The sequence below is a fragment of the Cnephaeus nilssonii genome (genome assembly GCF_951640355.1).
Source record: "Cnephaeus nilssonii genome assembly, chromosome: 4".
Lineage (NCBI taxonomy): Eukaryota > Metazoa > Chordata > Mammalia > Chiroptera > Vespertilionidae > Cnephaeus > Cnephaeus nilssonii.
The window spans coordinates 92,749,432-92,763,017 of record NC_137075.1 but is presented as its reverse complement, the minus strand read 5'-3'; the positions used below and the strand labels follow the sequence as shown (position 1 = coordinate 92,763,017).

General features: G+C 42.8%; 1 protein-coding gene across 1 annotated transcript in view; it reads right to left on the bottom strand.

Annotated features, from left to right (window-relative positions):
* TSHR (thyroid stimulating hormone receptor) overlaps positions 1-13,586 on the bottom strand; it is a gene marked incomplete at both ends in the record, with an annotated part of 92,505 nt that overhangs the window by 28,976 nt on the left and 49,943 nt on the right. The window contains 5 exons of the mRNA XM_079767712.1: positions 1,358-1,426; positions 4,878-4,955; positions 6,346-6,420; positions 7,645-7,719; positions 13,281-13,355. Coding sequence (XP_079623838.1) covers positions 1,358-1,426; positions 4,878-4,955; positions 6,346-6,420; positions 7,645-7,719; positions 13,281-13,355 — 372 coding nt within the window. The remainder of the gene's footprint in view (positions 1-1,357; positions 1,427-4,877; positions 4,956-6,345; positions 6,421-7,644; positions 7,720-13,280; positions 13,356-13,586) is intronic.

The following is a 13,586-nucleotide window of genomic DNA, read 5'->3' as shown; positions in this document are numbered from 1 at the left end:
TGTACTCTAACTCTTCATTTGATAAAGACTCTAGGAAACCCCAAAGCCTGGCAAAGATGACACCCCACTTCCAACATAACTGAGAAAGCCATGCAAAGGCAAAGGACTTCAAAACTTAGGAGCATTTGTCCTTGAAAATGGCATTATACCAGAACCCACCACTGAACCCCCAGACCAGAGCAGCACCACGACATGTGCGTTTTATTTGTTTGTTTGCAATGAGGGCCCCTGCGTATGGCTGTGCAGGTTATGGACCTCACCCTGCTACGTTAAGTGTGCTCAGTGGGTGAGGAGCACCAGCATTGCCTGGGAGCTTGTTAGAAATGCTCACCCCAGACCTCCGGTATCAGAATCCATTTGGTTTATACGTTCATTAAAACTTGAGAAGCCCTCTGCCACACAATAGATCTAGAATCATAAGCCTTTGGATTTTGCAAGGATTATTCTGGCAGTACTGATGTTCGCAGCTACACCTAAGGAATGGCACCCTTTGTGAACACTGACCACTTTGGTGGCAGCTCCTGATTTGTTAGGTTGTTTTATTTGCCTGTCTTGAAGGTATGAAATAAAATATTTGTAAGTTTTTTAAAATTTATGATGTAGTTGTTTTGTAGTAGGAGGGCCCTACAAATGAACTCGTCTACTGTACTGTGGGAAGCAGACACTACTAAAGCTATTTTTCATTTGTTAAATATCAGGTTAAAGCACACAGAAGTATGGCCAAACCAGTCTGCAAGCTCTTAGATACAAAATATGCCCTAGCATAGATCCTGGGGGCCACAAAGACCCTACAGAAAAACACAACAAACAGAAACTCATGTCAATCTCTATCTTTTTGCCAACAGACTGTTCTAGGCATTATTAATTTAGGGAGAAGGCAAAAGTTGGATATGTCTTTTCAGCTCTTTCTGAGTGAATCAAATATAAACTGATACTTTCCCCCAAAACATGTCAGAAAAAAGAATCTAAAAGAAAAATCTTACTCTCTGTACAGCTTTGGACTTAAAGATACTCTTTTACTTCTTGCACATAGTAGATAAACATTGAGACACACACACACACACACACACACACACACACACACACACACACTCCTACAAGATATCTGAAGATGACTCCATGGTGCTCCATTTTATTGTGGGTAAGAGCTTTGGGATTTAGAATTGGAGTCCATGTAAGTGTCCACTGAAGCTGGCTCTTGCCAAGTCACCAAGTCTTGGTCACACTAGCTCTGCAGTTAAGGAATGCGCTGGCAGAAACTATCTATCTCTAGAAGAATTCTAACCCATTGGATGGTCCTTCTTGGGGGTGGGAGGATGGGGGACGGTAGAGGTTTCCATAGCTACCCTTGACTTACACAGCATCCAGCTTTGTCCCATTGAAAGCATGTCCTTGGATTGAAGTAAAGCCATTGTTGTATAGTTTCCTGAAACAACAGAGCAAGGAGAAATCAGTGACCTATAGGAGGTGATGCTGGCCATTTTCTGAGGTTGGGCTTCAATACTTCATTCAGTATCAGAAATGTGCATGAAGGTTCTTGGGTCCCGAATCTGAGCCCAGAAGAAAACCCTACAGTATGTCTTGTTGGGGACATAGAATAATATTTCTCACTTTGAATTCCCATTCTCCAGACTTTGCTTCTAGTAACTTGACACTGTTTCTCAGAAGCAGGTTCACTTTGAGGAACAAAGATCTGCCATCATTTAAGACTTTTTTTAAAAAAAGTTGTACACATATTTTAAAAAACAAGGGTTTCAGTTAATAGTTAACCCAAAGTCAATAATGGAGAAATGGCCCAGCTTGTATGGCTCAGTGGATGAGCATCGACCTATGAACCAAGAGCTCACTGGTTCAATTTCTGGTCAGGGCACATGCCCGGGTTGTGGGCTCAATTCCCAGAAAAGGGCATGCAGGAGGCAGCCGATTGATGTTTTTCATCAATGTTTCTGTCTCTATATCCCTCACCCTTCCTCTCTCTCTAAAAATCAATTAAAAATTTTTTTAAAAAATGGATGAATGATTGCAGTTTTTTAAAATAAAAACTTTTAAAGACATTGTTCATTTGAATGCATAAGCTTTATTTTTCTGTTTAAAATGCTATTTCACATTTGTATTTTATCTATATTTTTATTCTCTGGGCTTATCATAGATTAAATCCTTACTTGCTGTGGGCTGAACTAAATTGAACTTCAAAGACAAACTTAAGGAAGTAGATAGGCCCTGCCCTTTTGTGGAAATTTTCATGTTTTAATTTGTTGCTATGTTTCTTTCTTTTTTCTTTTTTTATATATATTTTATTGATTTTTTTACAGAGAGGAAGGGAGAGAGATACAGTTAGGAACATCGATGAGAGAGAAACATTGATCAGCTGCCTCCTGCACAGCTCCTACTGGGGATGTGCCCGCAATCAAGGTACATGCCCTAGCCCAGAATCAAACCCGGGACTCTTCAGTCCGCAGGCCGACGCTCTATCCACTGAGCCAAATTGGTTAGGGCTGTTGCTATGTTTCTTCAACCAATTAATGTATATAATGATTCCAGGGGCTTGATTGAACTGCTATTTCCTAGCTAATGAAACATGGAGGTGACTTGCTGAAACCACATTGCTGCAGAGCTGTTGGGAATCAGGATTCTTAACCTCAAAAGCCATTCTTCCCACTCACCCAAAACACAACGCTTTGTGCAGGCGGAGCCCCAGCTGCAGGAACTCTGGTCTATAATGGGATGCATGGACATTATTGGGGATATTGACTTGAGAAAGAGAAGGCAGCCATGACCATAATCAGGCACAGCTAGTGGCAGTTGAGGGGGCACTTTGATCACTACTGTCGTCCACTATCTGTACACTGTGGTAACACATTAAGAAGCATAAATAGAGACTCCAAATTTGGAATTATACCTGGCTCTGACCCTTCATAGGATGTGATCCTGAGAATTTCGAAACCTCTATTATCCTCACTTTCCTTATCTGTAAAAATATGATAATAACTAGAGGCCCGGTGCATGAAATTCGTGCACGGAGGGGGGGGGTTGTCCCTCAGCCCAGCCTGTACCCTCTCCAATCTGGGACCCCTCCCAGGGATCGGGCCTAAACGGGCAGTCGGACATCCCTCTCACAATCCAGGACTGCTGGCTCCCAACTGCTTGCCTGCCTGCCTTCCTGATTGCCCCTAACCGCCTCTGCCTGCCAGCCTGATCACCCCCTAACCACTCTGCTGCTAGCCTGTTTGCCCCCAACTTCCCTCCTCTGCCGGCCTGGTCACCCCTAACTGCCCTCTCCTGTAGGGTTGATCACCTCCAACTGCCCTCCCTTGCAGGCCTGGTCCCTCTCAACTGCCCTCCCTTGCAGGCCTGGTCCTTCTCAACTGCCCTCCCTTGCAGGCCGGGTGCCTCCCAACTGCCCTCTCCTGCTGGCCATCTTGTGGTGGCCATCTTGTGTCCACATGGGGGCAGGATCTTTGACCACATGGGGGCAGCTATATTGTGTGTTGCAGTGATGATCAATCTGCATATTACTCTTTTATTAGATAGGATAGAGGCCTGGTACAGGGGTGGGGTCCAGCTGGTTTGCCCTGAAGGGCGTCCTGGATCAGGTGGGGGTTCCCTTGGAGTGTGGGGTGGCCTGAGCGAGGGGCCTGTGGTGGTTTGCAGGCGGGCCACGCCCCCTGGCAACCCAAGCAGAGGCCCTGGTATCTGGAATTTATTTTCCTTCTACAATTGAAACTTTGTAGCCTGGATCAGAGCCAAGCCTGGGGCTCCCTCCGAGGCCCGCAGCCATTTGTGTTGGGGTTATAATGGAAACTTTGTTGCCTTAAGCGGGTGGGCCCTGCCAGGGTGTGGGAAAGCTTTGCTTCCCCTGTTGCCGGCGGCAACCCTGGCCTGCTCTCTCAAGCTCCATTCTGCCGCCATTTGTTTGAATTTGTTTACCTTCTATAATTGAAACTTTGTAGCTTGAGTGGAGGCTTAGGCCTGCAACAGCTGGCAGAAAGCTTGGCTTCCTCTGTTACCTAGGAAACCTTGCTCTCTGTGGCTGTAGCCATCTTGGTTTGGGTTAATTTGCATACTCGCTCTGATTGGATGGGGGGCGTGGCTTGTGGGTGTGTCGGAGGTGTGGTCAACTTGCATATTTATCTATTATTAGATAGGATACCCAATCCAAAGGTTGCTGGGCTGACGAAATAGCTATATATTTAACCCAGTGAGAAACACTTAGGAGATGGCCATGTTAAAAGTAGTACCCTGAAGAACTGGATTTATCCCATGTGTAGAACTAAGAGGTAATCTTTGCTTGTTTTAGATAATTACACCATGAGTTTAATTACACAACTAAGGTGTCCTAGGTGAAGACTGCCATGCACAGGGACACTGGGCAGAGGTTGAGAAAGCATTGATAGTTAATTTTTTGTGCGAACTAGAGTTCTTTTATGAAGATGTGAGAATGATACACTTGAAGATACTTGAATACAAAATATTATAAGGCCTCCAGGCCAAATCTGGCCCACTGCCTATTCTTTAAATAAAACTTTATTGGAACATAGCCATGCTCGTTAGTGTGTATAGTGGGCCCTAAAATGGCAGAGGTTAGCAGTTGCTACTAAGGCCATGTGATTTGTAAAACATAAATGGCCCTTTATAGATAAAGTATGCAGGCTATTTCTATAAGGGAATACTGTTGTCTTGTCACCTAGACTATTTTGTCATCTATAGAGTCCCATACCACAGGGCCATATTCTTATTTATGTGAAACCCTTGGTAGATCATAGAGCACTTACTATAAGGGTGTATGGTTCTTAGATGGGCTGTGAAACTATGACAATTTTCATATCAAAATTCAGCTGTTGGCATTTGTAGAATGGAGAAATTATAACACTACTCACAGCGTCAAGGTTTCATTGCACAATCCCTGGAAAGCATTGGCAGGGATGGAAGTCATGTAGGGGTTGTCTGTAATTTCCCTGCAAGAGAGGGACAAAAACACTTGGTGAAAACAATGCTTTTATTTTATTTTATTTTTTTGGAGCTGGGCTCTTGCTGCACATCTGCATTTAAATAAATAGCCTGACACAGTTTAGTTTAACCTAGTTTCTTTTTAAGTTTCATTGACTTAGTCGCTCACTGGTGGCTCTTAGGTTAAGCGAGGTGATGAAAGCTATCCTAGATGGACATGCACTTAGAGCCCCAAATGTATAGTCAGTGAGTGAGTTTTGGATTTGGCTGAGGCCCCTGACTTAATCCTAATCTGCCAGGGGAGCTAGTGGGTCTCAGAGACTTCTTGTGAGTCTATGACAAATACTTTGTCCATAGCAAGTGGAGTGTTCTAAGTATATGGAACACCTAAAAAGAGTTGGAGGAATGGAATCAATGGATTTCATTTCATGAATATTTCTAAAGTGTTCTCCACTTGGAAAACACTGCCAGGAAGTTGCTCCAGGAGAGCATTCCTATGCCAAACTTGTGGCTGGAAGACTGCCTGTATTTTGAACTGAGCTCTTCTGCTGTAAAGGAGTGTAGTCAATTTTTTTTTTCTAGCAAAATCCCAACAGTTTGGATCCCTTCACTCCACGTTTTGCTGATTGTGGTGCAAACTCAACCTGTAACTCTCTCTGCATACGTCCTTTCACTTCTGTACAACTTGACTGTGTGTAACAGGTTTTAGTCAAGAGCACATGGCCAACAAGAAGTCACAGAAAGCAGTTGAAGCATCTCTAGTGACTACTCCTTGGGACTTGCTCAGACAAAATCACTTAGGTTTTCTATTCCTCAGTTTCCTCATTTGTAGAGTGGAATCATCATAACTTCCTTTTATGACTTAATAAAATGGTGGAGAGGAACAACCTTGATCATGAATTAGGAAGTGTTTAAAAATATTAAAAAACTAGATGAAAAATGAAGTGTCATCATCATCATCAAAATGTTCTCCTATTTAATCATTACTACCAGCAAACAAATATGCCATAATCTCTCCCATTAAAAGAGAACCACAACAAACCTTTTCTCCCAATATCCACCAACTACTGAAACATTTTCTGCTCTATTTTAACAGTAAAACTTCTCAAAAGAGTTTGTTATAATCACTCTTTCTAATCCTTCCTCTTGCTCACTCTAACCACTTCTCCATCACTGGAGCTGTCCAGATCAGGATCACCAATGCCCTACATTATTAAACCCAATGGCCATTCCTCAGTTCTTGCCACCTGTCATCTATCAGTACACCTGTCACAGCTGATCACTGCTCCTTTCTTGAAACAATTGCTCTTCTTGGCTTCAACCAACACTAATGGTTGCCTCTATTCCTTGTAAGGGACAAATAAAATATTGCCCAACATTGCATGTGTGCATACTTACAGTATAAAGAATACATCCATGGAATAAACTTTGGTCAGGTCAGGGAATATTTTAAGTCCAGTGTTGAAAATGCCACTAAGTAATGAAAAAGAAAAAGAAAAAACACCCAGAAATTAGCAAAGGAAATTAACACATAGGAAGTAGAATAATGTAAAAGCTTAAAGCATTGGTTCTGAGGTCAGACAGCAGTCAAATCCTAATTCCTCCACTAAATAGCTGAGTGGCCATGGGCAAGTTCTGATCCTTGGATGAGATGATGTTCCCTCCAGTGGAATAACGTATTCTTGTTCACCAGTGTCAAAACATGTTTTCTTTTTAGAAAAATCTTGGGATTATTTGAACCAAGTAAGATTCCTAGGAAAAGGAATTCAGGCTCTTCTCTCTCTCTCTCTCTCTCTCTCTCTCTCTCTCTCTCTCTCATTTCCTTATTTTAATCTCTCTCATTTCCTTATTTTAATTGGAGCACATTGCGGATGTGCCTGTGTGTGTCTGGGGGATAAAATAAATGGAGGATGGGAAAGGAAGACAATACCATTACCAACTCCAAGCAAAGCTTCCTCTTTCCAAATTGACATTATACGTATTGTGTTCATTATTTTGCCAAGAATGCTTTTCCCAAGGCAGTCACTGGGGGCACCATGGAAGCAGTACCATTTAACAAGTGTGTCCAGCCAAGGAAAGCAATCAAACACATCTTCACTTTCCATAATTTGTATCATCAGGGCAAAATGCCAAAATGAAAAGATGTGCATGAACAGCATGAATACAAACACTCTAAGGTTCTGATGCCTCCCAGATTTAGTTGGTTTAACATCTGTTGCAGCTACTAGAATGTAGGTAGTAGAAACAGATGGGGTGAGATCTACACACTATCAGTGAAGCTTTACAGAAAGTCTTCCAGTAGAGAAAACTCTAGTTCCACTGGTGTGTCTTCTCAGGCAAATTCTGACCTGACTTACTCTAGAGCAGTGGTTCTCAACCTTCCTAATGCTGTGACCCTTTAATACAGTTCCTCATGTTGTGGTGACCCCCAACCATAAAATTATTTTCGTTGCTACTTCATAATTGTAATTTTGCTACTGTCATGAATCGTAATGTAAATATCTGTGTTTTCCGATGGTCTTAGGCTCTACAGCAGCGGTTCTCAACCTGTGGGTTGCGACTAGCGGTTTAACTCAGAAATTAAACCACTCAAATGGTCCTGGCCCACATCATCCTAGGGAGAATTCTGGTAGATAATAACATAATCATCTAGAAAAAAATTTTTAAAAATGGGATTGGAATGGAGTTAATACTTACAGGAACTTCAGAAGAGGCAGCTCTTTTAAGGCACCAGGGTCTATGTAAGTTAAGCTTCTCGTATTCCGAATCTCTCTATAAAAGTTACAAGGAGCACATTCACCATAATACACCCATTTCTGTTCTTATCAAAGATAAAACAACGTAAGTCAGCTTTAACATGCGAGGAATACACGCTGACGTGGCACCCCACGGACGGTTCCTGCCGGGAGTCACGGGCAATAAAGGACTGCTGGCTCCTCACAGGGACACAGCAGCTGTTCAACCTCCTCACATCCTTTGCTTAGTTTTGGTTCCTTTGCATTCATGGGCAACTTTTCTCCTAATTGCAGTCTCAGAGCCCTTTCAAACTCTCAGATGTAAATAGGAAAGGAAAGCCTCCTCAGTGGCTTGTGGAAGACAGAAATCTTTATTGTTCACTGTAGCAAGTGTCCTGGCCCTGGGTGGGAGGTTGAGTGGATTAGATGGATGGCCGCAAAGTAATGAGGGTGATGAGAGCTCTCTGTTAATCCCTATTTCAGAAGCAGTAGATGTCGTGTCAACAGTTCCCTTGGGTTTATTTTCCTATGTCAGTCATTTAAGACTCTTCAGCACATGTGGTGTGATATCATGTATTTCTGTAACTTATATGGTGTGATATCACGTATGTCTGTAACTTACGTGGTTGGGTTTATATGCATGCTTATCACAGTTAGCATTAGTGAAATTAGTAGTTGTTAGAAATGGCTATCATTGATAAAATTAAATGTAGTCAACGTACTAGATTGGTTAAGAGTTTCAAGGTGCTCCTTGTGCTTGTATGAAGAGGATGGAGGGTCCCGCACACAGCCTTTCCTTAGGCTTGGTGCCTAAAGGAACCTGCATTTAGTTGTTGGTGGTGACAATTCAAAGACTTAGAATCTGGCCTCTGGGATTTTGTTTTTAATGGTTTTAGTGAAAGAGAGTTTCTGTAAGATTCATGCATTGCAGGTATATACCAGTAATTAGATGATTTCTGGTAAATTTGTGGAATTGTGCAACCATCGTCACAATCCAGTTTTAGGGCCTATCAATGACCGATCACTGGCCCATTTGCAGTTAATTCCCACCCTCTCTGCCATGCGAGAATCCACTAATGTGCTTTCTATCTCTATACATGTGCCTTATCTGGGCATTTCATATCAATGGGATGATAAATATGTAGTCTTCCATGTCTGGCTTCTTTCCTTTAGCATAATGTCTGTGAGGTTCATCCACGAGTAGCATGTGTCAGAAGTTGGCTACTATCTATTGCTGAATAGTAAGTTGGACCTGGGATTGAACCTTGGCTCTGCCACTGCTGGCTGTATAACCTGGGCAGGTTCCTTGACCTTTTTGAGCCACAGTTTCCTCATATGTAAATAGGGACAATAACAGCACCTGTTCCATAGGACTCTTGTTAGGACTAAATAATGCCCATAAGGAATTTGACATGTGACCTAGCACACAGTGAGGGCTCTATAAATGATTATTTTATTACTAGAGGCCTGGTGCATGAATTCGTGCACCAGTGGGGTCCCTCAGCCTGGCTTGCGGGATCAGGCTGAAACCAGCTCTCTGACACCTCCCCCACCCCCGAGGGGTCCCAGATTGCAAGAGGGCACAGGCCAGGCCGAGGGACCCCACTGGTGCATGATTGGGGTCGGGGAGGGACACAGGAGGTTGGCCAGCTAAGGAGGGACTGTGAGAAGGCTTCAGGGCATGTCCGGACTCTCTTGGTCAGTCCTGATTGGCCGGACCCCAGCAGCAAGCTAACCTACTGGTTGGAGCATCTGCCCCCTGGTGGTCAGTGCATGTCATAGCGAGCAGTTGAGTGGCCTTAGCATATCATTAGCATATTATGCTTTGATTGGTGGAACAGTCGACCAGTCACTGGATGACCGGACACTTAGCATATTAGGCTTTTATTATATAGAATATTTTTAAATAAAAACATTTTAAAGGAAAAAAACTGGGACTAGAATTAGGTAAATTAATTTTAAAGTAATATTTTATGATAGGTTTTTATCACATAATAAATCACCCATGTATTTTAACATCAAGTATTAATGATGTTAAATTAATTAATCTCAAGATTAATGCATATTGAAGGAAACTTTAATTTTTAAAATGTTTATTTCAACGGACTATACAGATAATGTATATACATGGTAAAAAGTTTTAAACATCATTCCATGATTCAAAGAAAACCAGCTGTGGTTCTCTCTCTCTATCTCTCTCTCTCTCTGTCTCTCTAGTAATCCTATATAGGATATAATATATCCAATATAATAAAAGTCCAGTGACCGAACAGCAGAATGATCTGAATGACTGGTCGACCAGTCACTATGATGCGCACTCAACGCAGGAGTTTTCCCCTGGTGGTCAGCGCACTACCACAGTGGGAGCCCCACTCGGCTGACTGGGATGAGTGGCTGCTCCCGCTGCAACCGCTCGGCTGATCGGGATGAGTGGTGCTCCCACAGCGGGCTAATCCCCGCAGGCCATGCTCCCCACCAGTGCATGAATCCCATGCACTGGGCCTATATAATAAAAGCCTAATATGTAAGTGTCCAGTTGTCTGGTCATCCGTTCAACCAATCAAAGCATAATATGCTAATGATATGCTAAGGCCACTTAACCGCTTGCTATGACGTGCACTGACCACCAGGGGGTAGACGCTCCAACTGGTAGGTTAGCTTGCTGCTGGGGCCCGGCCAATCGGACTGAGTGAGATGAGCTGGACACACCCTGGAGCCCTCCCGTGGTCTCTAACAAGCTGGCCAACTTCCTGCATCCTACCCCAGCCCTGATCGTGCACCAGTGGGGTCCTTCAGCCTGGCCTGTGCCCTCTCGCAATCTGGGACCCCTTGGGGTATGTCGGAGAGCTGGTTTCAGCCCGATCCCGCAGACCAGGCCGAGGGACCCCACTGGTGCATGAATTCGTGCACTGGGCCTCTAATATATATATTTTGCTAATTAGACCGACGTCCTTCTGGATGTTCTTCTGGACGTCCTTCCAGATGAAGCCAGGGCTGCAAGGGAAGCCCAGGTCCTGGGTGACTGCTGGTGGCTGGAGGGAAGCCCAGATCCTGGGTGCCAGAGGGAAGCCGGTGCCAGCAGCCAGGGGAAGGAAGGACTACTCTTGCATGAATTTCATGCATTGGGCCTCTAGTATATATATGTTAAAGTAGCATTATGTCAAAATCATTTCCTCTGGGATCAAATAGTCTATAAAAATAGAAATCCAATGGTTGCTTAGTGTTTCATATTAAACCATTCTCCTAGCTCAGCATTTGAGTATTTTCCAAATTTTTGCTATTATAGATTAACTTTGAGACAAATGGCTTTTTATGCAAACTTTTCCTCCTCTGTTTATTTTATTAGGGGAATTTATAGATATGAAATTACTGGGTCAAAAAGTATAACATCTGACAAAGTTCTTGGAATATATCCTTAGCTGCTTAAGTCCTGATTTTTAAACTAGCTCTCATTTTTAGTAATAGCCTATAAATTCACAGAATAAGTGATCTCCTACATTATCAAGGCTTTTCAATGAGAGAAATCTTAGTATTCTATTTTGATAATTATCAATGAGGTCTTTTACCACTAACACTCCATTATGTAACTGGGGGAAAATAATCTGTAACCAAAAGGTAATATTTATGATTTTGGTGCATCTTCTAATTTATTGGGGAATTATAAATAATAGACGTTAATTCAAATAGTTTGTAAATGTTCAAATTTTTTAAGCGGATTGAGGAAAATGTAAGTTTATCAGCAGATTTTCTACTAGAAATAGGACTTTATAAAAGTGATTTTTTCAAATGGTCTGGAAGATACATGTTGCTACTCTTATCTATCTAATAATAGAGGAATATGCAAATTGTCTGGGATGCCATCACAGTAACGGTAACGACCAGCAGGCTGCTTGGGGTGACAAGGCAGGCAGGGGGGTTAGTGAGGGACGACCAAAGGACTGAACAGCAGGCTGCGTGGGGCGACCAGGCTGTCAGGGGTGGTTAGTGAGAGATGACCAAATGAATGAACAGCAGGCTGCCTGGGGTGACCAGGCCAGCAGGGTGGTAGGTGAGGGATAACCAAACAACTAAACAGCAGGTTGCGTGGGGCAACCAGACTGGCGGGGGGTGCAGATGGGGATGATCAGGCTGGCAGGCAGAGGCAGTTAGGAATGATCTGGCTGGCGGGGGGGGGGGCAGTTAGGGGCAATCAGGCAGGCAGGCAGGTGAGCAGTTAGGAGCCAGCAGTCCCGGATTGTGAGAGAGATGTCCAACTGTCGGTTTAGGCCCGATCCCTGGGATTGGGCCTAAACCGGCAGTCGGACATCCCCTGAGGAGTACCAGATTGGAGAGGGTGCAGGCTGGGCTGAGGGGACCCCCCCACCCACCTGGGCACGAATTTCGTGCACGGGCCTCTAGTGATTATAAAATACTTCAGACTAAGACCTCCAATAAACCACTTGATTCAATTTAGTGAATCAGCAAAATGAAATCTTATCATACTATCTGCCAAAAACCACACATTTGACCTACCCAGCTGTAGAATTTTTATTTACTTGTGATTTTTAAAAAATTCACATAAAAGTAAAAACATCCTTCTGAAGGCAGTGGTTTCCTTAATTATGTCTGATTTTCATTAAAGAGATATTATGGGCTTGCATTACTTTTGGAGGCAGACACTACTGGTTTCAAATTCTGATTTTGATTTCTTAGCTGAGTAACGTGGGCAAGAGCCCTGTCAGCTGTGTGTTACCATCTTCATTTTACATGGGGGAAACTGAGGCTTAGTGAATTAAATGGGACAGTATATGTGAAGCACTTTCAGCAGAGTGCTTGCCTACAGAAGGCATTCAGTAGTTGGTAGATGGAAGTGACCAGTGTTTCATTTTACAGGTATAAATCTTTATTTATTTATCTACTTATTTATTTAATTAATTTATTTTTATTGCCTAAAGTTTTACATATGTCTTCTTTTTCCCCAATTGACCTCCTCTCCCCAGCCATTCCCCCACCGCCCCAGGGTCTGTGTCCATTGATTATACTAATATGCATGCATACAAGTACAGGTACAAATCTTAATCTGATACACACTTTGGGGTCCAAATAGTATCCCAGCTTAAGTTTAAAACTCAGGAAAAACTTGGTTTGTTTCCACTTAGGACCCTCAATAACTTACAAAGAGACCTGCCAGTCTTGCAGTTTTCTCTTGCCAATCCTCAGTGTCTTTTACCAATTGTTAACTGATATATAATGGCCTGGCTTTCAAATTACCCCAAACAAAGTGGCTAAAATAATAATCATTTTATTACAGCTCAATTCTGTGGATTAGTATTTCAGGCAGTGCTTAACTGGGCTGTTCTTCTGTTCCATGTGCAATCCACTGGGATTACTGGTTGATATTCAGCTGGTGTCTGGATTATTCTGGTGGGTTCAATGCCTGGGGATTGCTAGAAGGCTAGGTTCAGGTGGGCCCTTCTGCATCATCATGTAACCTAAGGATCTCCCCATATGGCCTTCCCATCAGCCATACTTGGACTGTCACTGCCATCTGGAACCCCCAAATTAGCAATCGAGAGGGGCAGTAACTTGGGTCTATGCTCCATTTTTCATTGTACTTACATGTGTGTCATTTTACTCAAATTGTAGAAGGAATGTGATTCCAGCCGCTGCAGAGTTGTATCTATGGATAAGTAGCTGAACATCACAAAAATATAAGACAAAGTAAAAAGTTAGTAGGGTTGTGAACTCCAAGAATACTGTTTTGATGTAATGTCTTTGTCAGGGGCCTCCCAGATCATAAAACATATGTAATCCTTATGGTTTCTTCCTAATTATGTTATAATTAGTTACTACTATTTTTAGATCTGGTGATACCTGAAAGTTTCCCAAATACATGAAGTCCTATTGATCTTTCAGGTTTCATTT